This window comes from Mauremys reevesii, linkage group 8 (genome assembly GCF_016161935.1).
Source record: "Mauremys reevesii isolate NIE-2019 linkage group 8, ASM1616193v1, whole genome shotgun sequence".
Taxonomy (NCBI): Eukaryota; Metazoa; Chordata; order Testudines; family Geoemydidae; genus Mauremys; species Mauremys reevesii.
The window spans coordinates 84,308,667-84,335,914 of record NC_052630.1 but is presented as its reverse complement, the minus strand read 5'-3'; the positions used below and the strand labels follow the sequence as shown (position 1 = coordinate 84,335,914).

At 40.1% G+C, this 27,248-nt stretch overlaps 1 protein-coding gene across 1 annotated transcript; it reads left to right on the top strand.

The window, feature by feature from the left end:
- The first annotated feature begins 10,410 nt into the window (after positions 1 to 10,410).
- On the top strand, positions 10,411 to 26,572 carry LOC120370867 (interferon-induced protein 44-like). Its single transcript, XM_039486143.1, has 7 exons — positions 10,411 to 11,021; positions 11,104 to 11,155; positions 17,277 to 17,472; positions 17,726 to 17,878; positions 20,236 to 20,407; positions 22,418 to 22,515; positions 25,458 to 26,572. Exons 1-7 carry the CDS (start codon positions 10,526 to 10,528, stop codon positions 25,644 to 25,646), a joined length of 1,356 nt encoding a protein of 451 aa, XP_039342077.1. The 5' UTR covers positions 10,411 to 10,525; the 3' UTR covers positions 25,647 to 26,572.
- Positions 26,573 to 27,248: the final 676 nt, after the last annotated feature.

The window sequence follows — 27,248 nt, the reverse complement described above, 5'->3', positions numbered from 1 at the left end:
CCAACATAGAAGAAGTGATCCATGTTGTCCAGGGCTTCATTATTGACGTACATTTTAGGTGGGATCTTAGTGCCCTGTGACATGACAAGTGATTACCATGCCGATACAAGTTCTCTGATACCTGCATCAGAGAACTTATTCATCATGATCTGCAATTCATCAGACGAGTTAGAGATGAATGCAACCTCATCTGCGAAGATCCCGAAGTGTGAACTGGGCAACATGCCTTCTGCTCTGAGATTATTTTAAGAAGAATAGAGAAGAAGATGCCAAAGCCTGTAGGCATTAAGATCAAGCCTTGCTTCATGTCACTATCAATGTAAACTCGGACGATGTTTCATTTTCACTGGGCTGCTGCTCCTATTTCAGGTGCATCGGTGGGAAAAGTGACGATAGCAGCTGTAGTTGCTTTGGCAGTAGCACAGATTTCAGATTTATTTATCTTGCCTGATGTGGCCTCTTTTTCTAATACTTTTACTGATTCAAAGATGGATAGTATGGGACCTAATGGGCCAGGGGAAGGAGCTTGCTGCAGCATTAGTTATTATTGTATTCACTTCAGTAAAGTTAAGGTGAAAATGCGTCTGCTCCTTTTATTGTTACCTTTTAGTTGTTGACAGAGCAAACACTTAGATTTGTCTCCTGCTGCCTGAGTTGCAGCTGTTTATAGCATTTGGCGGGAGGGGATTAAGAGAAATGCTGTAGTTTCCTGGGGATTATACTTTACAATAACTTTTTCTTTTCTCTCCAGTCCCCTTTGTAACATGATCAATTTTAACCTACCTGTGACAGATATGACATTTCCTGCCATATCCTTGGGAGGCATTCTTGAATTAAGTTTACATATCTTTATGGTCCATTGTATTACATGAATAGTTTATGTATTATTGTGGGCCAGGATAGTATGTAACCTCTTGGGGGAGGGGGATATAAGGCCTGGATGATCAAAGGACTATATTGTACAATGTGCCAGACAAGAGTGGACATTTGGTTCAATATGTGTGAAGTGGTTTTACTGGGAAATACGAAGGGGGAAGTGAATGCAAATTCCCTACCTCCAGTTATGCAAAAACCCAGCCTTTTGAAGCTATGCCCTGAGGGTCTGAGGGTCTTTGTACGCTGATCACCTGTTACATGAGGTCAATATCAACTGCCCAAGCTATCTAAAGGAAAGACTGAACTGTTCATGGTTGTTCAGGTTCTGAATCTGAGACTGTTATGAATTTGTAACCATGTGTAAAAAGCCCAGCTGTGGGTTTTGAAGGACTGACACCTACCAGAGCCCAAGATTGGAAACAAGTGTGCTTGCTTATAAAGAGCTGTGTGGTAACTTGTGACTGCTAGCCTTTGGAGAGAATGCAAAGTGCAGATGCTGGCCTGTTTAGGCAATCTGGGTTGTTGGGGATACCACAGTGTAGGCAGGGAACAGTGCAGCCTGGAAAACCCCTGTTAGGAGATTGATCTTTGAAACAGAGGTGACAGCTAAGGAATCCAGTGCCTAGAGTGGGTACCCTCAAGGGACCATAGAGAGGGAATCCCATCTCCCATCCCTACTCCTTCCCAACTTCTTACAACACACTATGCTTGTGAAACATGCTACCTAACCATCTTTCTGCTCTGGGGTTTCCATTTTGTACTACCATTCCTTGTGGTATTGATTCTCCTGTTCCAGGCATCGGTTGCTTGCAAGTGTCTTCATTTTGGTTTTTCTATATTTGTTTCTGGGACACTTCACTTTTAAAAGAAGGAACATCATTCAGAGAACTTGCTTTGTTTCATCCAACAAGTTTTGGAATAAATGCCTTTGATCAAAAGAATGTTTTTGACATTGTGGATAGAATGATGTTTGTACAGTCTTAAATGAGTCCAACTATATTTAATGTTCAGTATTTTAAGTTGCTTCAGTGACTTTATCTTTTACAGACAGTGAGAATAACCCTGCTGTCATTCTCTTAACGTTTTAATAAGTTCCACTGTCAAGATTTTGATGCATGAAGATATTATTTGGGTTTATCAATCAAAGGGAGTTAAAGGTGTTGTCACTTTTCTCCTCTCTTGTATTTTCATGCTTACCGTCAATATGTTGTCTACAATCCTTGCTGTCTTAAAAATAATAATAGTTAATAAAAAAGAGCAGATGACCTGTATAAAACATGCATCTCAGTCAAACAGTACAAAAAGTAGGAGCTAATAGCTGGAATAGCCATTGTTATGGGCAGAGAAAAGGTAAAGCTTTACTCTGAAAGTTGATGTAGCAGAATCTTAGACAGGAAAATTTTCCAGCAGCCTTGGCAGCCAATTGCTGCAGCAAGGTTCTTAATAGTGGTGAAGTTGTGTTTAAGGGGCATGATCCACCGAAGTTAATAAGAGACCTAAGTAGGCTTTGGATCAGGCCCAATATGCACAGAGAAGTGTGTGATTTTGCACTCTCACTGTTGTAATCAGAATGACACTTTCTTCAGAGGAGGTTATCTGAAAAACTTCAAAGGTAATAATTGATGTGTCTTAAATTTCTCTACGTTGGAAAATTCAAGTTAATTTTTTTTATACCCGTCATAGAATAGAAAAATGACTAACAACTTCACAATACTTAAAGCATACCTGATAATGGATTTTCTACTTTACACATGAATATATGCTCATTTATTTCAAAGGATAGGTATTTTAGTTCCACTTACACTGTAACTTTTTCATAAAGGTAATAAATCTCAGTAGAGTATGTATGATTAACAAAGAAACTCAGTATGTGGTTGTCAGTCCTGAATGTTCTCGGATCAAGGAAGGAACAAGGATACTCTATCTCTGTTTTTTTTTTTTTTGGTAGAAGGATCTTTTGAATAGTATCTTGACCCAGCTATGATGTTTCTTTTATATCTGCAAAATAATGAATCAGACTGAGAACAGCAAGACGGCAAAGAGAAGCCAAAATGGCTTCTTGCCTACCACGAAACAAAGCTGTCAATGATGGATTAAATGAAACTTGAAGTAGAGGGAAGGATCTGGAAAATGCAACATGTTCTGTACCTGAGAAAATGTATTTGATAGGTACAGTACTCTAGATTAGGACTGCAACTTGCCTTTGCAAACATTTTTTGTAACCTTCTAAATTGAGCATTAAATTGAATAAAGATCTATAATTTAAACACTATTGGTGTTTTGAATCTGAACTTTCTTCTTACTGCCACTAATTTAAAGAAAGTGCTTTGAATAGAATGGTGAAATTCTAAGTTATTTTGTTAACTTATTTCTCATCAAGGGTATATGAGGTTGATATACTACAGTATTTTTAATGATACATGTGAGCTGAAATGACTGCACATTTGGGCACTTTTTATTGATTCTGATTCTCAACCTGGTGATATACTATTGGCAATGTTACTTTCAAATATACTTGGTATAAAATGGCATTTGGAATATACAATACCATTCCTAGAGTGCTAGTAAAATTACTGGATAGTCAAATACGGTATTAAGGAGAATGAAATAGGCATCTCAGGAATAGCTATCTTGAATATATAGAATATGTTCCAGGGAATATCATAGAAGAATCTTGGATCAAAGGAACAGAATATCTGTCCAGGAAGATGAAACCACTATTCTGTGAAATATGGTAATTTATCTGGAAATTGCCAGTGCCTATCATAATTTATGCAACTAGCCAATTAGATATCACTTACCTGGGGAAAACGTCCTTCCTAATCCCTGAGGCTATTTTAGACCATGAAGCATGAAATCTGATAGTCTTTAGGTGGCATAGTTACAAATATTATAATTTCACTGAATCTATCCACAGTACTTGAGTTGCTGATGTGAATTCTATAAAGAGACTGTGTGTTCTGTGAAGTAGTGTTTCCTTTCACGTCCTCTGACTTTACTAGTGTTAGTGCCACCCTGTTCTTTTAATTTGTGCAAACAGAGGCTCTGGTCAGTTTTCATGTCACCGTTCCATTCTGGATACCTTGTTCAAGTTCTTGCTAATTCCATTCTTTTCCAGGTCATGTATCTTTGTTTCTGCATCTCTCATTGTCCCTAGTCCTACCACAGCATCTTTGTTCTTTATGGGGATCTCATATGATTTCAGTGAAATTCTGTGTAAAAGTCTGTGCATGGGGATCTATTTGCAGACTTGGAGCCATTGAAATTCCCATTGCTACTTTAACCATCTTCATTGTCTTTTTTTACTTTAAAAAGCTTACACTTTTCTAACTTATATTTAAAATTTTCTTACCGGACCAATGGAGACAATCCTGACTTTGTCTTGAACTTGAACTTGTAAGAACTATTGTGATGCATCATAGAAAAATCATGGCTAAGAAAAGATAAACAAAAGTCAAGTAAGCATTTTGGTTTAAAACCAATTTCCACATTATCATTAGGTTTTTTTATTTTTACTATTGGTTTTGATAGAAACAATAAATTTCAAAACATTAATAAATGTTCACTGTTATTACTCCATTCTTAATGTTTGACAGTAGTTTAATTGTAACTTGTTTACACGACTATAAAGAGTTGTGGCTACAGGCTGGTATTAAAGTAAGATAATAATTTATTATTGCAACTATAAACCAGTCATGTACCGCCAACAGCTTCTTACCTAACCAACTGATCCTGTTATTGATGTTACATAACCCACAAAATCTTCACTTTTAAACAATACTTTGCAATAACTATTTATTTCAAAGTTTAACCCTTTACTTTTCTTATTACACCATACGTGTTCCCCGTAGCACTGACTTTCACTGGAAGCTGGAGATCACACCACCTTTCTTTTATGTTTTAGCTGAATAGTCTCTGAGCTGTTAAGTTTATAGGGGCTGACAGGAGAAATTCAACAACACTGGCTGCTTTGCTATTGACGGCAGGGCTGTAAATGTTTGACTTTCAATTTCATTTCTTCTCTGTCCTGATCTTTCCCAACAGAAGAGCTTCCACGGTAAGAGCGTACATATATATATATGTATCTTAAAATGTTAAGAAGGATTGAGAGAAGGCTTGGTTTTTAAGTGCTGGCTGGCTGCAGTTGGAAAATTTCTCTTTCTATGACACTGTGCTCTAAATTGTAGCTGGTGTCATGAGTTAGAAGATGATCTCATTTCCCTTTGCGAGCTTTTACACCTGCATTGTAACTTGAATGAAGCAATTCTTGCTATAAAAATGCTAAGTTGTGTGTTTCAGATCAGACCAGAGGATAGTTAAACCAGATATTGATCACTTTAGCCAGTGGAGTCCTGCATATATCCTAGGCCATGCTTCAGAAAGCCATGTGTATGTTAGCTGTGCTGAACAAGGAGAGAGTGTCATGATTGAAGAGCCAGAATGAGAGCGTCGTGGTCAGCTACCAACGAGGTGAAAATAACATCAATCATATTCTGGATTCCCTTGTTCCATAACATCACCTCTTAGCTAAAAGCACTGTTTAAAAGAAATCTCCTTGTTTCACACTGAACAAGTTAGCAAAGCCTCTGCTACAGAGACCTAGGGGGAAGTTGGCATTCAGCAGCGATGGACAGTAACTCTGGCCACTGAGTGCCAGAACCTGTCAGTTTGTGATATAACCACAAGACAGGTAGTAAAATACTCCCCCTACCATCCTTTTAACTAATACTCACAGAAGGCAAAAGTCTGTTTGTGAGTTATGCTGGTGTAACACCAGTGACTTCAATGTGGATTCAGAAGTGTGAATACGGTACTGAATAAGTTCTGGTTCAAGTTATACCTATAGGCGTGTTACAGTAATGTAAATCTTGATTTCTTCAGGATAACTTCAGCTTTGAAGCTTAGGTTGAGACTAGGCATTTGGGGCACAATCAGTGAATGTGTGAACCATAACACTCTAGCTCCAACTACAGGTTAGGTGCAGAATTTCAAGTACACTAGAACCTCGAGTTATGAACACCTGGGGAATGGAGGTTATTTGTAACTCTGAAATGTTTCAGAGTGGTAGCCGTGTTAGTCTGTATCAGCAAAAACAACCAGGAGTCCTTGTGGCACCTTAGAGACTATGTATTTGGGCATAAGCTTCCGTGGGCTAGAACCCACTTCATCAGATGCACAGAGTGAAAAATACAGTAAGCAGTATAAATATTACACCTTGATTGCATTGGCCTCATTAGCACTACAAAAGTAATTTTCCTTCTCTTGATATTCACCCCTTCTTGTCAACTGTTGAGAATAGGCCACTTCCGCCTTAACTGAATTGGTCTCATTAGCACTGACCCCCCACTTGGTAAGGCAGCTCCCATCTTTTCATGTGCTGTAATATTTATACTGCTTACTGTATTTTTCACTCCATGCATCTGATAAAGTGGGTTTTAGCCCACGAAAGCCTATGCCCAAATAAATTTGTTAGTCTCTAAGGTGCCACAAGGACTCCTCGTTGTTTTTTTCTGAAATGTTGGCCATTCTGAACAAAATCTTATGGTTGTTCTTTCAAAAGTTTACAACTGAACATTGACTTAATACAGCTTTGAAACTTTACTATGAAGAAGAAAAATGCTGAACAAGCACAGAAAGTTTTCATACCTTGTCAAATCTCCCCCCCCCTTTTTTTTTAGTAGTTTACATTTAACACAGTACTATACTTTTTTTTTAACTGGTCTTTCCTGCAATCAGATTGCGTATTTCTGGTTCCAAAGGAGGTGTGTGTGGTTGACTGGCCAGTTCATAACTCTGGTGTTCATAACTCTGAGGTTCTACTGTCATTCTAATTCTAATGGGCTTTTCTAAACTAAATATTCCTAAGATTGTAGTGGTAATTACTGAATCCTGGATCATCTTATTCAGGGCAATATATTTGTATAGAGAGCAGAGAAATTACTGGCTTACCATTGAAAGAGAAGTCATTCTGCATGTACCCAAAACAACAAGTGTTAAGTCTAGCTCATCTTGATAAGCAGGGAGCATAGTGTGTTTAGGAAGCACTCCCCTACCAACAGTAGAATGTAGAGTTTCATATTTTCTGTCCCATCATTCTAATATATTTGGACAGAGGAATACTTTGGAAATCTTGTGAAGAATGTTCTTTTTAAATTTTCCAAGTTGGAAACAAGACAAGAACATTCATACAGGACAGTATGTATTGTACATTTCCAAGCAAAGTGTATGCACCGTGCCATGCAGAGATTTGTTAATATGAAATTAAGCAGTAAGTGATCTTGAAAGTTTGCATATTTACAGATAAAGGACTGAAAGAGTAAAGTTTTATATTTCTTTTTTATCTCTATAATGAAGAATAATAAAATGGTGTATATACCTTCTGACATGATACTCAGGACTTTGATATCCAATATAGGCAGCTACAAATTGCCTAAAGGTATATCTCACCGAAAAAGAGACCACTACCACCAAGGATAGTGACCACACATACATTCACAAGTACAAGGTCTAGTCTGTTATACACATTTTATTAAATCAATAAGTAAAGTTACAATTACTGATGCTGTAAATCCTGTAAATACCTATGCAATTATTATAACTGTAGTCATACTCACATCATCAACAATATTCTTAGCATCTGATGGATGCCTTGCCAATTCATTATCAGTAGAGGGATGGTTCCTGCTGGGATTTTCCCTGGAGGTATATCCAATTTTACCCAATCTTGGGATTTTGACTGCACCTAACTCTGTGCGTGTGCATGAAGATGTCAGTCTTGTTTTTCCTTATCTGTATTGTGCCCCGAAAGAATATTGGGGTGCCCTGTTTTTCACAGGAGACTATTTAAAATAGCATAATAGAGGCTGAGATTGAATGTATACCCCAATTAAAAAAAAAAAGCAGTGGAAAAGAACCAAAAATACCACCTATCAGAGGGGTAGCGGTGTTAGTCTGGATCTGTAAAAGCAACAAAGAGTCCCATGGCACCTTATAGACTAACAGACATATTGGAGCATGAGCTTTCGTGGGTGAATACCCACTTCGTCGGATGCATGTCAAAGTACCACCGTGACTAAAGTAAAAGAGGCCGTTAAAGGCAAAAAGGTATCCTTTACAAAATGGAAGTCAAATTCTAATGAGGAAAATAGAAAGGAGCATAAACTCTGGCAAGTCAAGTGTAAAAATATAATAAGGCAGGCCAAGAAAGAAACTAAAGAACAACTAGCTGAAGACATAAAAATTAACAGCAATTTTTTTTAAGTGCATCAGAAGCCTGTCAAACAGTCAGTGAGGCCATTGGATGACTGAGGTGCTAAAGGATCACTCAGGGAAGACAAAGCCATCGCTGAGAAGCTAAATTAATACTTTGTAGAGGATATGGGGGAAACCGCCACACCTGAGCCATTCTTTTTAGGTGACTAATCTGAGGAACTGTCCCAGATGGAGGTGTCATTAGAGGAGGTTTTGGAACAAATTGATAAATTAAACAGTAATAAGGTCACCAGGACCATATGGTATTCACCCAAGAGTTCTGAAGGAACTCAGATATGAAATTGGAGAACTACTAACTGTGGCATGTAACCTGTCACTTAAACCAGCTGCTGTACCAGATGACTGGAGGGCAGCTAATATAATGCCTATTTTTAAAAAAGACTCCAGAGGCAATCTTGGCAATTTTGGGCTGGTAAGCCTAACTTCATTACCAGGCAAATTGATTGAAACTGAACTAAACAACAGAATTAATAGATAAACATGATATACTGGGAAAGAGTCAACATGGCTTTTGTAAAGGGAAATCATGCCTCACCAATCTCTTAGAATTCTCTCAGGGTGTCAAAAAACATGTGAACTAGGGTGACCCTGTTGATATAGTGTACTTGGACTTTCAGAAAGCCTTTGACAAGGTCCCTCACCAAAGGCTCTTAAGCAGATTAAGCAGTCCTGGGATAAGAAGCAAGGTCCTTTCTTGGATCAATAATTGGTTAAAAGATAGGAAACAAAGGACAGGAATAAATGATCAGTTTTCAGAATGGAGAGAGGTAAACAGGGATTCTTCCAAGGATCTATACTGGGATCAGTGCTGTTCAACACATTCATAAATGATCTGAACAAGGGGGTAAAAAGTGGGGTGTCAAAGTTTGCAGATGAAACAAAATTACTCAAGATAGCTAAGTCCAAAGCTGACTGCAAAGAGTTACAAAGGGATATCACAAAACTGGGTGACTGCGTAAAAATGGCCAGATGAAATTCAGTGTTGATAAGTACAAAGTAATGCATATTGGAAAAGATAATAAAATGGAAAATATCATAATACCATTATATACATCCATGGTACATCTACACCTTGAATACTATATGTAGTTCTGGTCATCCCATCTCAAAAAAAGATATGAGAAATGGAAAAGGTGTAGAGAAGGGAAACAAAAATGATTAGGGGTATGGAACAGCTTCCATAAAAAGAGAGATTAATAAGATTGGGACTGTTTGATTTAGAAAATAGATGATTAAGGAACGATATAATAGGGTTCTATAAAATCATGAATGGTATGGAAAGAGTGACTAGGGAAGTGTTATTTACTCCTTCACATCACAAAAGAAATAGGGGTCACCTAATAAAATTAATAGGTAGCAGGTTAAAAACAAATAAAAATAAGTACTTTCTCACACAGCGCACAGTCAACCTGTGGAAGTCATTGCCAGGAGATGTTGTGCAGGCCAAAAGTATAACTGCGTTCAAAAAAGAATTAAATAAATTCATGGAGGATAGTTTCATTAATGACTATTAGCAAAAATAGTCAGGGATACAACCACATTCTCTGGGTGTCCCTAAACCTCCAAAATGCCAGAAGCTTCAAAATTGCTCTGTTCTCTTTTTTCCCTCTGAAGCATTTGGCACAAGCTACTGTCAGAAGACAGGATATCAGGCTAGATGGACCATTGGTCTGACCCAATATGGCCATTATTTTGTTCTTGGAAAGAGAAAAAAATTCACTCCATAAAGTAGGAACTATGTTTCTGGGACAATGAACGTGTATCTGCTCTCATTACACCACCATAAATTAGTGAAGTCAGTGGAATTATCCAGTGTAAGTAAGATTAGAATCAGGTCACAGTACAAAAGTTTTGACCATTTAGATAAAATGGGCTTGATCTGCATTGAAGTCAGTAGGAGTTTTGCTTGAGTAAAGGCAACACAATTGGGCCATACGTTTTAAGAATATTTTGTCTCCATTCAGGTAGAAAAATTGTTTTGCAGTGAAATCCATGAAGCTATGCTGACTCTTTCTAATTCATTTCCCCCATGTGTAAATGGGGATAACATTATCTTTCTTCCCCTATTTGTCTGTCTTGTTTATTTTGACGGTAGGCTTTTTGGGTAGGGACTGTCTCTAACTATATGTGTGGACAGTGCCTAACACAATATGGCCTTGACCTCAGTTGGGGACTCTAGATAGCCCTGGAATACTACTACTACTAATAATGATGATAATGACTTACTGTCATGCCTCTCTATTCCATGGGGAACACAGGGCCTTCACCACTACCTTCCATCTTTGGTGAGTTGAGTTGAATTAAAACTAATAATACATTTTTCTTATTGTTATACTAGTAATTGTAAAATCTTTTCTGTCTTTTTAGATTAAGAAGAATGGCTGATGTCAAATCTAGATTAACACAAGATGAGGTAGAGCAACTGCATCATCTGTTGGGGAGCAGAAGCTTAAGTCTTCTCTATAAAGCAAGCGTCCATGGTTACAATGCTTCTATATTTCATGCCAAGTGTGATGCACAAGGGCCAACTGTAGCAGTAGCATATAACGGAAGTGGTTATGTTTTTGGAGGATTTACAAATCAGTGCTATGTTTCATCTGGAGGGTACATAAGTGACGAGAAGGCTTTTCTCTTTAGATTAAAAAGCAAAGAGGGTGTGCTCAGCCCACTAAAAATTCCTGTTAAAACTGCAACATCTGCTATATATGACCATAGTTCCAATGGCCCTAATTTTGGCGGTGGAGCACTGCAGTTGTTGGACCAAAATGCAGCAGCAGCAGCAACAAGTTCTAACGACAACTACACATTCAATGTTGCTGACTTGCATGGAAATGATCTAGGCCTTACAGAATGTGAGGTGTATCGAGTTGAAGGTAAGTTGATATCAAAAGAGAAAATATTTATTGAGGAAATTATAGCTTTGTACTCTTAATGTTATATGATCCTTTCCCCTAGATATTAGCAGTTTCCTGGAATCTCCATGGAGGAAGATTACATGGACAACTGAGTAAGTTAACTGTTGTAATATATCACTATAATGATCTGTGGCCACCAAATACTCTGGTGATGTGAGTTACTTTAGGAATTAACTAGATGGTGCTAGAATAGACCGACGTGTTGTTGAGGTGCTTATCAATGTATCTTAGGTAGTAATATGGCACCTATGACCATAGTGTCTGAGCACCTCACAATCAGGGGATAAGTACAAAATGATGATTTCAGAACAGGTTAAACATACAAGTGAAATTAATGTCCGAACCAAAATAAGCTTAATGAAGAGCTATACATATTCCTAGCCACAGTGAGTCTGCTATGGCAGAGATTTAAAATGACATTCCAGAGGATTACAAACCATGATTAAGCAGCTATTCTAAAGATTAACTATCTTTATACTTAAAAAGGTTTTCCGAATATCTAAATCTCCCTTGCTGCGGATTAAGTCCATTATTTCTTGTCTTGCCTTTAGTAAGCATGGAGAACAACTGATCACCCTCTTCTTTATAACAGTCCTGTTATCAAGTCCCCCCTCAGTCTTGTTTTCTGAAGTCTAAATATGCAGAGATTTTTTAGCTTTTTCTTATAGATCAGATTTTCTAAACTTTTCATCATTTTTGTTGCTCTTCTCTGGACTCTTTCCAGTTCGTCCATCTTTCCTAAATTATAGTGCCCAGAATTGGACACAGTACTCCAGCTGGGGCCTCTCACCAGTTCTGAGTAGAGTGGGAGAATTACCTACTGTGCTTTACATTTGATTCTGCTGTTAACAGAGTCCAAAATGATATTAACCTTTTTTTCAACTGCACCACATTGTTGACTCCTGTTCAATTTGTGAAGCCCTGTAACCCCCCAGATCCTTTTCAACAGTACTACTACCTAGACAGTTATTCCCCATTTTGTAACTGCACATTTGATTTTTCCTTCCTAAGCTTAGTACTTTGCACTTGTCTTTATTGAAGTGCATCTTATTAATCTCAGACTAATTCTCCAATTTGTCGAGATCATTTTGAATTCTAATTCTGTCCTCCAAAGTGCTAGCAACCCCTCCCAGCTTGGTGTCATCCACAAATTTTACAAGTGTACTCTTCACTTAATTATTCAAATCGGACCCAGGACCAACCCCGGTGGAACCCCTAGATATGTCCACCCAGTATGATAGGAAACCCTCGATAAATGCTCTTTAAGTATATTCTTTTAACCAGTTTTGCACCCACCTTGTAATTTTTTCATCTAGACGATATGCCCCTAATTTGCTTATGGGAATGTCATATGGGATTCTGTCAAAAACCTTACTAATATCAAGATACATCATGTCTACAGCTTCACTTCTGATCCACTGATTATGTTGGCTTGGCATGATTTGTTATTCACAAAGCCATGTTGGCTATTTTTTACCATTCTGTTATCCTCTAGATGCTTACAAATTGATTGTTTAATAATTTATTCCAGTATCTTTTCATGTATCAAAATTAGACTGGCAGGTTTGTAACTCCTCAAGTCCTCTTTGTTCCTCTTTTTAACGATAAATACTATGTTTGCTCTTCTCCAGTCCTTCACCCATCCTCCCTGAGTTCTCAAAGATAATTGCTAATGGTTCTGAGATTGCTTCAGCTATTTCCTAGGGTGAATTTCATCAGGTTTTGCAAACAAAGGCTAATTAATTCTATTTCCTCATGTTAAGTATCCTCACACCTTCTGGTCAACTGTCTAAAATGGGCCATCTTGATTATCACTACAAAGAGTTTTTTTTCTCCTGCTGATAATACCTCATCTTAATTAATTAACCTCTTACAGTTGGTATGGCTACTTCCACCTTTTCATGTTCTCTGTATGTATATATATTTCTTACTATATGTCCCATTCTATGCATCTGATGAAGTGGGCTGTAGCCCACGAAAGCTTATGCTCAAATAAATTTGTTAGTCTCTAAGGTGCCACAAGTACTCCTGTTCTTTTTGCGGATACAGACTAACACGGCTGCTACCCTGAAACTTAATATTTTCTGATTCTTATTAATTGTACATTTTTAGTATGTTAGAAAATAGTGAATGATATATTGCTTATTTACTACACTTGTATCATATTTATAAAGTTTGACCTCAAAAATTAAATGTTTTCTACCTGATACTTTCTTTATATAGAAAAGCAGCCTTTAACTCAAATTTTTTGACGGAAACTCATGGATTCAGCATGCTAATTTTTTAATTTAATATTTTAAGAGATTATACATTTAGGCCTTAATATATTTTGTATTAATTTCAGATTTCATTTTAAACAGGTTTATCTTTAAAAAGAAAAACTTATAATTTAAATATCAAAATTTAAATAATCCACCCTGCTTTAATGTCCATTTTTAGATGTAACTCATTTGATGCCTTAGCCTTTCTGATTTTGTCCCTTGTGCTACTCTTCTGTACTCATCTGTAGCAATTTGTCCATGTTTCCACTTTTTGTAGGATTCTTTTTTGATTTTCAGGTCATGAAAAAGCTCCTGATGGAGGCATATTGGCCCCTTACTATTCTTCTTAGCTTCCCTTCACATCTGGATAGTTTGGTGCTGTGCATTTAATATTGTCTCTTTGAGAAACTGCCATTTCTACTTAACTTCTTTTCCCCTTACATTTTCTTCCCATGGGACCTTACCTACCACTTCTCTGAGTTTGTTAAAGTCTGCTTTTTTGAAGTCCATTGTCTTCATGCTGCTGCTTTCACTCCTTGTCCTTATAAACATGAAATCTATCATTTAATGATCACTTCTAAATTGCCTTCTACCTTCAGTTTTGCAGCCAATTCCTCCTTGTTATTCAGAATGAAGTCTAAAATGGTTGCCACTTGGTTACTTCCTTCATTGTCTGAAACAAACATGGTCCCAGCACATTCAGAGAACTTGTTGGTTGTGCTGTGATTTGCTGTCTTACTTTTCCAACAGATGTCAGGTTAGTTAAAACACCCTCCATGAAAGAATGTTGTGCTTCCACTAAGCATATATGCTGTACGTAGTTATCTGTACAGGATGTTCTGTCAAAGATGCCATGTGTCAACAGTATAAAAAGACCTTTCTATAAAACATGCCACTGTCCTTACTTCAGAAATCAGGAACATGAAGTCACAGTGCCTGATGTTATAACAGTGATTGTAGAGAATTGCTGTTCACCTCATCCTATTCAGAAACTCCTTTGCTATGTTGACAGTTGCACACCTAGAAAACAGTCACACTCCAATGACTGCATGCTAGATGTTGGTTCAGATGTGTCAGTTCTGTCTGATTCTGCTTATTTGCTATGTTTTCACACTGCACAGCTTACAAGACCTAAGCTGCATTTCGTGGTTTACGGTACCTGAGGCTGGTTACCAGAATACATGTGTAATGCATGACAACTTGTATGCTCTGTATACATAAGTTGTGAAAACAGATTAACCCTACCCTACTAATAGCTTTTAGTTTACTTCTAAACCTGTTTGAATGAATGTAACTTTGCTGCCATTCCTGTGACAGAGCCAGCACATTGCAACAGAGATTTTATTCCCCTGTGACGTTCAAAGCAACTATTGTAGGCAGCATTGGTTTAACATTTTTTCAAAAATTTTAAAGATGACCACTGATTTAGGGTACACAGACTGAGACACCTTAGAGTAGATTTGTATATGTTCTGTGAACCTGAATCTCCCATTGGCTTCAATAGGAACTGTGAGTACTCAGCACTTTCTGAAAACCAGGCCCTATGTGCTTTAAATTGGGCACCCAAAATAGAGGACACCATAGTTAAATATCCATTCCATATGTGATACCAGCACCAAATCCTGAGCATAAAGTGGTTTGACTTTGTGTGAAGGTCATACTCTCAAAGAGATCTGTCTGTTCTTCAGTTGCTCACTATATTCAAAAGCACCTTTGCATGCTCTTTGGCCATGTTACCAGGATGCTCTCAAACTCTCCATTGACCTGTGAAGGGGTGCATGTCTTGATTCTACCTGATGTGTCTATGAGACTACCCTGGAGATTTATGGATTTGCAGGAATGAGCCATAGCTAGGAACTTCACAACATGATGCCTGGTGTGACACCATCAACCATGGTCACTCCGGCTGCTGCAATGGTCCTCAGTAGACTATGTACATAAGAACATAAGAATGGCCATACTGGGTCAGACCAACGGTCCATCTAGCCCAACATCCTGTCTTCTGACAGTGGCCAATGCCAGGTGCTTCAGAGGGCATGAACAGAACACAGAAATGTCAAATGATCCATCCCCTGTCATCGACTCCCAGCTTCTGGCACCCAGAGGCTAGGTTCACTCAGAGCATGGTGTTGCATCCCTGTCCATCCTGGCTAATATTCATTGATGGAACTATCCACCATTCACTTCTTTTTTTGAATCCTATTATAGTTTTGGCCTTCACAACATTTCCTGGCAAACAGTTCCACAGGTTGACTGTGCGATGTGTGAAAAAGTACTTCCTTTTGTTTGTTTTAAACCTGTTGCCTATTCATTTCATTGGGTGACCCCTAGTTCTTGTGTTATGAGAAGGAGTAAATAACACGTTCTCATTCACTTTCTATACACCAGTGAAGATTTTATAGGCCTCTATCATATCCCCCTTAGTCGTCTCTTTTCCAAGCTGTAAAATACCAATCTTTTTAATCTCTCCTCATACGGAAGTTGTTCCATACCCCTAATCATTTTAGTTGCCCTTCTCTGTACTTTTTCCAATTCCAATATATATTTTTAGAGATGGGGTGACCAGATCTGCACAGAGTATTCAAGGTGTGGGCGTACCATGGATTTATATAGATGTATCATTATTTTTCTGTCTTGTTCTCCATCCATTTCCTAATGGTTTCTAACATCCTGTTAGCTTTTTTGACTGCTGCTGCACATTGAGTGGATTTTTCAGAGCACAATGACTCCAAGATCTCCTTCTTGAGTGGTAACAGCTAATATAGACCCCACCATTTTGTATGTATAGTTGGGATGATATTCAACATTGAATTCCATCTCCCATTTTGTTGCCTAGTCACCCAGTTTTGTGAGATTCCTTTGTAACTCTTTGCAGTCTGCTTTGGACTTAATTATCTTAGTAATTTTGTTTCATCAGCAAACTTTGACTCCCCACTGTTTATCCCCTTTTCCAGATCATTTATGAATGTGTTGAGCAACTCTGATTCAAGTATAGATCCTTGGGGGAACCCCTGTTTACCTCTCTCCATTCTGAAAACTGACCATTTATTCCTGTCCTTTGTTTCCTATCTTTTAACCAGTCACTGATTCATAACAGGACTTTCCTTATTATCCCATGACTGCTTACTTTGCTTAAGAGTCTTTGGTGAGGGACCTTGTCAAGGGCTTTCTGAAAGTCTAAGTATACTATATCCACTGGATCACCCTTGTCCACATGTTTGTTGATTCCCTCAAAGAATTCTAATAGATTGGAGAGGCCTGATTTCCCTTTACAAAAGCCATGTTAATTTTTCTCCACCATATCATGTCCATCTGTGTTTCTGATAATTCTGTTCTTTATTATCGTTTCAGGCAATCTGCCTGGTACTGAAGTTAGGCTTACCGGCCTATAATTGCCAGGATTGCCTCTGGAGCCTTTTTTAAAAATGGTGTTACATTATCTATCCTCCAGTCATCTAGTACAGAAGCTGATTTAAATAATAGGTTACAAAGCACAGTTAGTAGTTCTGCAATTTCATATTTGAGTTCCTTCAGAACTCTTGGATGAATACCATCTGGTCCTGGTGACTTATTACTGTTTAATTTATCAGTTTGTTCCAAAACTCCTCTAATGACACCTCAGTCTGGGACAGTTCCTCAGATATGTCACCTAAAAAGAATAGTTTAGGTGTGGGAATCTCCTTCACATCTTCTGCAGTGAAGGCTGATGCAAAGAATTCATTTAGCTTCTCTGCAATTTAGCATTTAGCTTCTCTTCCTCAAGTGCTCCTTTAGCACCTTGATTGTCCAATGGCCCCACTGATTGTTTAGCAGTGTGTGTTTGATGATAGTTAAAAATGGAGTATAGGGAAAGATGGGGAATATTTGCAGTTTCCTAATTTCACTATAGTGCAAAACATGGGCTGTGATCTCATGGGTGTTTAACACTATGCAAATCTTTTTGTCTTAACAGGGAAAGAGGGAAAATAATGGAGGAAATCAGATCTTACAAACCTTATTTAAACTCAGTGCCACAGATTCGGATTTTGGTTCTTGGTCCAGTTGGAGCTGGGAAGTCCAGTTTTTTCAACTCTGTGAATTCAGTTTTCCGAGGTTATGTGACAAGCCAAGCCCTAGCGGGATCTGATAATGCTAGCATGACAACACAGGTAAATATTTGCTTCTAATTAAACAACATCCAAGCTAAATCACAGTCTCTTAGTTAAAAATCCACATTCCCTCCCCTCCCCACTAAATGGAAAATCCAAAGATGGTCTATGATTGCCCCCACTGAATTCCATGCATCTGCTTGTGATGAGAAAGGCATTACTCAATATGGTTAAGAAATAGTAATCTGGCTTTAAATAGTCATTTTTCAGTGATGTCTTTCTATACTATTTTACTTTTTTTTTGCCCCAATAGTACAGGACTTACCCAGTTAAAGATGGAAGCAATGGCAAGCCTCTGCCTATTATCCTCTGTGACACAATGGGCATAGAAGAAAAATCAGGAACAGGTCTGGAAATTGATGAAGTGTCCAACATAATAAAAGGCCATGTTCCTGATAGGTACCAGGTACGATTTCACCAAATTCTGTGCAGTTCCTTATTAGACCCAGTGATGTCCTTAAATGTTTCTTTACATGTACAAATATTATATCCTACATTTAATTACCGTGGAACAAAATACCCACTGTGCTCATTTGTACAGAGAAAGCTTATGAATGGTGATCACAGGTAAGGTGTATTTGAAAATGAATCAACTATGGAAAGGTGTTTAGGCCTGATTCTCCACTCTCCTGCACCTTGTGTAGTCATTTACAGTTATGCAAAGTTGATTTAAATTGCTATCTACCCCTCTGCTTGGGTAGCGTTTGGTACCTATTTTGTATGGGTACAAGCCAAGGGAGAATCAGGCTTAAGGTATATAAAGAGTAGATCTGGTTGAAATATTTTGAACAAAAAGGTTTTAAATGGAAAAATGGACTTTAACACCACATCTCCCTCAAATTTCTGTTGTGTTTTGAATTTTTTTGTTTTTCGTTAAATTGTTTCCAAGATTTTTTTAGCAAAAATGTCACCAATTCCATTATTGAAATGGTTTTCTAATTAATTTTTTACTGGAAACCTGGTTTTCAGGAAATAAGCATTTTTAAATATTTTTTTTTCTGATGAAAAATGAAGAATGGGTTATTTTGGTGAAACAGAAACAATATTGACATTTTGAATTTTTTGAAAGCATAGTTTTAAAACATTTTTCACCAGCTCTAGAAAAGAGCAACTTCCACCATATTCAAGCTTAGTATAGCGCCTTCCTATCTGGTCATTTGTCTCGATTACTAGATAGCTGCTGCCTACAAACCATTCCAAATATTAACTGTTGTAATATGCAAGAGATGTAGACTTAGATTCTCCATTCCATATGAACTGAGCTTGTTACAGGAGCAAAGATGGAGGGTTAAGGTCATTGTATGATTCTCATCGTTGTAGTATCTTGGCCCCTCACAAACCTTAATTTATCCTCACAACAACCCAGCATAGGTGTACGCAGCACATTTCATTAGGGTGTGCACCCAGGGAATTTTTTTTTTAAAGGCGAACATCATAAAGGTTGGGGTGCGGGAGGGAGTGCGGGGTGTGGGGGGATGTGGTGTGTAGGAAGGGGCTCAGGGCAAGGGATTGGGGCAGAGGAGGAGTGCGGGGTATATGAGGATGCTCAGGGAAGGGGGTTGGGGTACAGGAGGGGTGCAGAGTGCAGGGTGCAGCAGGGGCTCAGGGCAGGGAGTTGGGGAGCGGGGTACAGGAGGGGTTCGGGCTCCAGGACGGTACCTCCCCTGAAGCTCCCATTGGCCGCGGTTCCCCGTTCCCGGCTAATGGGAGCTGCAGGGGGCGGTGCCTGGAGCAAGGCACGGAGCCCTCTGCCCCCCACCCGGAGGCCCCAGGGACGTTCTGAGAGCAGTGTGGGGCTTGCGGCACCACAGGGGGCAAATCCTGCAGGCTGGATCCGAAGCCCTGAGGGGCCGGATCCGGCCCGCGAGCATTAGGCCTGGGCACACCTGGCACACCCCGTGCACATGCCTATGCAACCCAGTGAGATATAAAGTGTTATTAATCCCATTTTTAAAATATGAAACTAGGAGCAGTGATTAATTATCTTGGTCAATGATATATTGGAAGCCGGATATCCTGAGTCCTGGTTTTATGCTTTAACCACAAACCAATTTTCCTGTGATTTATTTGGTCCCACTTTATATTAAAATTCCATCTTTAAATGGTTTACAAAGAAGTAATAAATGAAGAATGTTAAAAGCATGTTACAGTACTGAGCAGCATGTGTAAAGATGGTTATAAGCACATGAGTAGATGTTACAGATGGTTATAAGCCATGGTTTTGAGTAAATTTTTGATGGACTCTACAACAATCAATTAACCATTTATTAAAACATCTGTTCATAATTTATTAATGCTTGATAGATGGAACCTTAATAAAAAGTGTGATTAAAAACACACACACATACACAAGTAATATGTCAAAAATCCTTTTTAATTTCTAGAGCTGTCTTTTGGTTTCATTTTTACTTTTCCACAAGGGATATAAATTCAGAGGAACTCTTTTGACTTCAAAGGAGTGACTCTGGATTTACACATGTTTACAATAACAGAGATCAGAATCTGGCTCTCCATCTGGAAGAAATAGTATTAGACTGAGAATTGAGAAATCCAGAATTTAAATCCTGATTTGATCACTCCATATATGAGTATGTGTAAATCATTTTCCCCCTCTGAATATCAGTATTCCTCTCTGTAAAATGAGATAATAATACTTGTCTCCCTGCTCCAAAGGGGTATTGTAAGAATCAGTGTTTGTACAGCTCTTTGAACCTCCAGTTCTTTAGAAGTGCTACTTATTATTATAAATATTTTTTTTTGCAGTTTAATCCAGCTGCCACCCTTCGTCCAGATTGTCCAGGCTATATCAAGACCCCTTCTCTGAAGGATCAGATTCATTGTGTTGCATTTGTTATTGATGGGTGCAAAATTGAGATTCTCCCTGAGAAACTGGAAGACAAGCTGAAACAGCTTCGAAAGAAAGTGAACCAGTTTGGTATGTTTTATGTCTCCTAAATCGTAGAACTGAATGAAGTGGGCACGCCCAGGAGGTGATCTGACTTTCAAGCCTGAGCAGCTTGAGTCATTAGGGGCCTGAAGTACTGCTAGGAGCCAGGCTTATCCTTGGTCTGGGAGGAGAAATAGCCACATATTGTACTTGAGGTCACCCAAGATTGAGTGGGATTAATGCACTCTGGTGGGACAGGCCCCCAGTCTGATGGAAGTATGGGAACTGCAATGGGTTCTTGTGTGGTAGGAGAACAGAGGAATTCCTGATCACCTCCATTGTTCTCCGCTTTTTGGTTTTACAGTGTGCCCTATTGAGTTTCTGCTCCTCAGTACAGCAAAGCCCTCCTGTTGACACAGACCACTAGAGAAACAGAGCTGTGCACTAGGCTTCTATTACTCTTGGGGGAATTCTGCACCAAAAAATTAAAAACTCTGCACACAATATTTTAAAATTCTGCAAAATTCTTCATATTTTATTTGTCAAAACACAAATAAACACAATATAATCAAACAGTTTTAATTATTTAGTACTTTATTTCAAAATCCCTGTCAGTAAGTATGTCTGTAATAATACAGACAACAAAAAAGATTCAGGAAATGTTTTTTGACAAATAGTTTCCTTACTAGGCATATTAATACAGAACTCTGAGTAATAATTCATTTAAACTATAGTACAGAACCATATTTCCCACACTCCTCAGAGGCAGTGCAAAGGCTTTGGGAAGTCAGTGGTAACAGAGGAGCTGAAAGAGAGGGAAGTAATTGCTGGGAAGGAGCCTGGGTATGAACTTGAAGTATTTTTGGGTATGGGTGGGAAAAGTATGGAAAAGGTTTTTTTGGGGAGGGAGGAGGACAGGAAGGGATTGTTAGGGAGCAGACCCTGGCTGACTCCTCGCCTCCCCCATTCAGTCAGGCATATCTTTCCATGTCTCTATGTGTCCCTTCATCCCCACTCAGACACCCGTGCCCCTATCCCCATGTGGCTCTTCACCACTCCCTCTCCCCCAGTGTGTCCTCCCTCAATAGCCCTTATGAACTCCAGTCTGTCTCCCCATAGCCCCTGTCTCCTGATGTCACCCAAGAGGCACTGTGAAGAAGGCAGGCTCTTTCTCTTCCCTATCAGAGCTGGTGCTGGCCAGGAGTGGCTGCTGTGTTCTAGCTCCACAGCACCTTCTGTTGTGCAAAAGGTGGAACTGCAGTAACTTTTCAGTAGAAACTATTTTCTGGATTTTTTTTTTTCAAAAATATGTGCCGGAACATGAATATGCGTGCATGCAGTGGCAGTGAATTCCCCCAGGAGTAAAGGCTTCTAGGAATACATCTTACCAGGAAATATTCACTTTGATTTCATTAATTACTTTAAAAATACATATAATCCAAGGCAATAAAACCTTTTAAAAAAGGAGTAGAGGTAACATTGTTTCATTTAGTAGCTGCCATGGAGATGGGATGCAACAAAAAGTGAAGAGAACTGAAGAATTGGAGTCTTATGCTTGCAAATGCCAGTTTACACCATTAGCTCTTGTGGTTGTGTTTGGACACAACACCTAGGGCCTGATTTTTCTCCCTACACGATATGAGTCACTTCCATAGGAGGGAATAGACAGAGACATAACCTATGGGGGTAAAAACGGGCCCCAGTTGTGCTATTGAACTCAGCTAGGTATGTCATGTTTTCTGTGTCCCTTGTTTGGAGTAATTGAACTCATTGCACTGAATCTCAGCCCTGGCAATCTTCCCAATAAGGTGAGTGAGTCATTAGGTGTGTTGTCAACTGTACTGGGGGAATAATAATCATTTTGCTTAAAAAGCATCTTCTCATCAAGACAATTGGGGTGCTGCCCAATAACTGTTCAATTAATATTAGTTTAATAATCTTTATTTTTAATGTTGTTGTGCAAAACCAAAACACTTTCACCTTATATAAGCAGAAGCAGCTGCAATGAAGAACTGATGGGAAATTAGGTGTAAAATCTTACTCATTTTTTTGGTACAGGGATCCCACAACTGGTTTTGCTAACTAAAGTGGATGAAATTTGCTCTACTCTTGAAGATGTCAAGTGTGTGTATAATAGCAAAGCTGTTGAGAAACAGGTAAACTATGGCATTGTTGACTGTGGTGCTACATATTAACTCAGTTGCCTTGAACAAATCAAGGTATTGTGATACTCTACTTCTGCAATACTTGCATCCCCGCATATTCCTACACACATTCTCATTCTGGTCTTGTAGGCACAAGCTGAAAATATAACTAAATTTAATACTTCAGGTTTTGGTTACCTCTGAAGAATAAAACTGTATAACAGCAAAAGATGGAGGGCAGGTCTACACTACAGCTGGGATTGATGCTCTGAGATCGATCCACCAGAGGTCCATTTAGTGCGTCTAGTAAAGACCTGCCAAATCGACAGCAGATCGCTCTCCAGTTGACCCCTGTACTCTACCCCCGATGAGAAGAGTAAGATAAGTCGATGGGAGATTTTTCTCCCGTCGACTCCTCGTGGTGTAGACCCCACAGTAACTCGACCTAAGATACGTCGACTCCAGCTACGTTATTTATGTAGCTGGAGTTGTGTAGTGTAGGTCGACTTACCACAGTAGTGTAGACATAGCCAGAGATACCAGAAACCTCATGAAAAATTAAGGGCCAGATTATTTTGCTGAACCTCACTTCATATAAAGGAGCTGGAGTCTGGCCATAACTGGCCAGCTGCAAATTTCCCCTGGTGTGAATAGCTGTAAAACTGGCGGGGGGAGGGAAAAGACAGAATTTCTGCACCAACTAGCCTCTCCATCCTGGCATTGGAGACACTTCAGGGGAGGAAGGAAGTGGAAGGGGGCCCTGTTCTGTTGCCTTCTATCTTGTGTAGATATTCACTCCTGCGCAGAGTGCTTGCAATATGCTGTCATTCTGCTTTGGTAAAATTTTACACCTACTCTGCACTCTCTTTACACAGCTATAAATGCTAACACAAGGTGGAAAGTTGTGGAAAATCAGAGGCTGGTGGTGGTTTCCAGTTCCCCAGTACTGAAGCTGGCCTGGGGCTGATTCAGCCATCAGCAATTCTCAGAGGTATTTAGGCACATAACTTCACTGATTTCAATGGGAGTTAGGTGCCTAAGTACCTTTGAGGAATGTGGCCCAAGTGGCCATCTCTCAGTCAGGCATTGCCAAGAGGAATAGCCAACTCTATGCCATTTGAAGACTTCCCCACCTGGGGAATCCTTAGCTTAGGACAGAAGTTCTCAAACTGTGGGTCCGGACCCCAAAGTGAGTCACAACCCCGTTTTAGTGGTGTTATCAGGGGTAGCGCTAGACTTGCTGGGCCCCAGGGTTCAAGCCCAAGGGCTTTAGTCCTGGACAGTGGGGCTCTCCGCCTGGGTCTAAAGCCCTGGGGATTCAGCTTTGCCTTCCCACCGAGGGCAGTGGGGCTTGGGCAGGCTCAGGCTTTGGTCACTGCTCCTGTGGTGCGTAGTAATTTTTGTTGTTGTCAGAAGGGGGTTGTGGTGCAATGAAGTTTGAGAACTCTTGGCTTAGGCGATATGATTGCTTTCTATGGGGGAAGCGTTGTCAGAGAGCTGAGTGCAGCTCCCTGACTCCGTGGGCTGGCCTCAGTGTGAACCATGGTCTAAGGGTTCAGCACAGCAAAGCAGAGCTCTGCCTTGGTCCCTCCCTGCCTCTGAGATACTCCCCATACTCCTACATCTCACACGATGCAGGGTCAGGATGTGTGCGGGAGCGTGGTTCCGGAGAAGCTGGCTTGTGTCAGTTTTATACCAGCGAAGAGCTATTCTCATCAGAATCTGAACTGCCTAGTTCTGACCAAAATCCAGTACAAAGGAGCTGGATTGGTATAGAGAATGCATCTCCCTGTATCTATAGAGGCCAAATATCGATTTTAGTGGAATTATACCAGAGATGAATCCTTAAGGGTGTTCTCTCTAGATCAGTGGCTCTCAAACTTTTTTTTTTTGTGGACCACTTGAAAATCGCTGAGGGTCTCAGCAGACCACTTAATGATCTTTCCAGATGTTTTTTGTACTGTTAGCTAACTATTGTAAAGCGCTTTGGAAAAAAGCGCTATATAAAAAAAACCCTTAATTTACATTTTTCTTCTACAAATATAAGCACACAATGCATATTTTAATGTCAGTAGTCTGACCCTTCTAATATGATGGATGTGCCCTCTCTCCCCCGCCACGGCAGCCCCGAGCTGGGTCTGGGAAGGAGGAGGGTCTCTCCCTCTCTCCTCCACTGCAGCAGCTCCCGAGTTAGGGCTGAGAAGGAGGTGGGGGGGGGGTTCTCCCCCACCACAGCAGCCACAGAGCTGAGGCTGGGAAGGAGGGCCGTCTCTTCCTGGCAGCTGCAGCCCTGGAGCTGGGGAACGTCGCCCCTTTCCCTGGCCACTGCAGCCCTGCACAGCCCAAATTCCATCCACCCCCTCTTCTTACCCCATTGCCCCCTCCCACCTACCCTCTATTTCCCCCAAGTGAAGCCCCCTATTCCCTCCTGTGCAGCTTCAGTAATTAGGTGTGTGGCCCTTCATTTTGTTGTGTGTGGCCGCCAAGGCACGCACCTTAGAGGGAACTATCTGTGGACCACCTGAATGGAGCTTACAGAACACTTGTGGTCCATGGACCACAGTTTGAGAACCTCTGCTCTAGATCATTATGAAGGAAAAATAGCCCTGTGTTCTAGATATCACCTCTGAGATTAAATAGAGGATTTTGGCCTCAGTTTACGCAGTCAGTTTCTATCAGTGAATTTGCTAAAGATGAATAAAATAAAGTGAATATGGCCTTTAGCTGCATCAAAATGTAGTTGCTACTTCAGTTGCAGGATGGGTATGATGTGAAAGTAGTTATGCCTTCAATATAAGAAAGTTTAAAGAACTAAAATATCTTCCACTTTTAATCTCACCAAACAGTATCTGTGAAAATCCTTGAAGCTTTTGCTTAGCTTCCTCAAGGAACAGAAAGATTTAAAAATAGTCGGGGAGCTCTTTAGGATAATCCATGTTGTGCCCTTTCTACAGATGCGGATAACTGCAGAGAAACTTGGAATCCCTCTTGCTCAAATTGTACCTGTTAAAAACTACTGCTCCGAGTTGGATCTTTCGTGCGATGTTGACATCCTGTTACTTTCCGCCGTGAGGCAGCTTATACGTTTAGCAGAAAGCTACCTTGACAATTTCCCTTTTGAGAGGCCAAAGGAAGAGCTCTAACCTTGTTTACCTGTGACGCTGGATATTTTATGTGCTAACCTTTTAAAAATTCTGACATCAGAAGTCAAATCTGTTGCTGCCCTAAGCAGATGCAACTCCATTGACTTCAGTGGAGTTGCACTTGCTTATGACAGTGGTGAATTTGGCCCAATGGTTCTATATCTTGTTATTGCCTACGTAAGATTAATGGTATTTTTGCATGCATCAAGGGAAGAATAGATTCTCCAGCTTTCAAGGTGGTATCCCTTTATTAAACATTCCACATTCTTAGTCTTCTCCTAACCTTCCAGTCAGAGACAGCCCTTTCCACTAAAAGAATCATTTGCATAAACCTTTTAAGGAATTGCCTAAAAATATTCCTTCCTCCACATGCATCCGACAAAGTGGGTATGCACCCACAAAAGCTCATGCTCCAATATGTCTGTTAGCCTATAAGGTGCCACAGGACTCTTTGCTGCTTTTACAGATCCAGACTAACACGGCTACTCCTCTGATACCTTCCTCCTAGTAGTTCATGCGAGTTGCTTGCTGCTAGTGCTAGTTGCTGTGCATTCTATATGTTCTTTACTTTTATTCTTTAAGTTTGTTATGCTATATGTTATACTATATAACAGTGACACTGGAACCTTTTTAATAGTGGGGATACTGAAAGCTATACCCTTACTTTTATCCACCCCTACCCCCTCAGAGCTGAGGCAGCCGGGACCCCAGGCGCATGGGGCCGGGAGCCCGGACTTTGGGTGCATGGGGCCGGCAGCCTGGAGCCTGGGGGTGCTGCAGCACCACCCGCACCCCTAGTTCCCGTGCCTACGCTATATCATAAAGTAGTTTTCATACCAACATTTTATAGCTACAAGCACATATGTGAAAATTAATATTCACCTACATGTTCATATTTCTCACTGCAGCCATTATAAAGAATAGAGGATTGATTTATAACCAGAGTTAAATTGGTAATTCATAACTAGGATTGACTAGTGACAGCTATGAGGAAGTGAAAATTACTGTAGTTGTTTTATGGTATCATCTGTTTCTCAAAATGCTGTTAACATTTCAAAAAAAATAAAGGTTGTAAAACTTTTATTAATGGGAAAAATTAATTTCTGTAATCACTTTTTCAATCACTTTCTTCATCCAGGTTTGGGACTTCAGTAACTCAGCAAGCGGTTGTGGGCCTATTGCAGGAGTGGATGGGTGAGGTTCTGTGGCTTGTGATGTGCAGGAGGTCCGTCTAGATCAGGGGTGGGCAAACTTTTTGGCCCAAGGGCCACATTGGGGTTGCAAAACAGTATGGAGGGCCAGGTAGGGAAGATTGTGCCCCCTCCCAAACAGCCTGCCCCCCACCCCTTATCCACCCCCTCCCACTTCCTGCCCCCTGACTGCCCCCCTAAGAACCTCCAAACCCATCCAACCCCTCTGCTCCTTGTCCCCAACCGACCCCCTCCATCCACCCCACCCCTGACCACCCCTTCCAGGACCCCTGCCCTGACCGCCCCTTCCAGGACCCTACCCCTTATCCATCTCCCCCCACCCAGCCCCTTTCGGAATGTGGCCCCGCAAACATGGGCGGAGGACTCAACAGGAGCAGGGGCAGCCGCACAG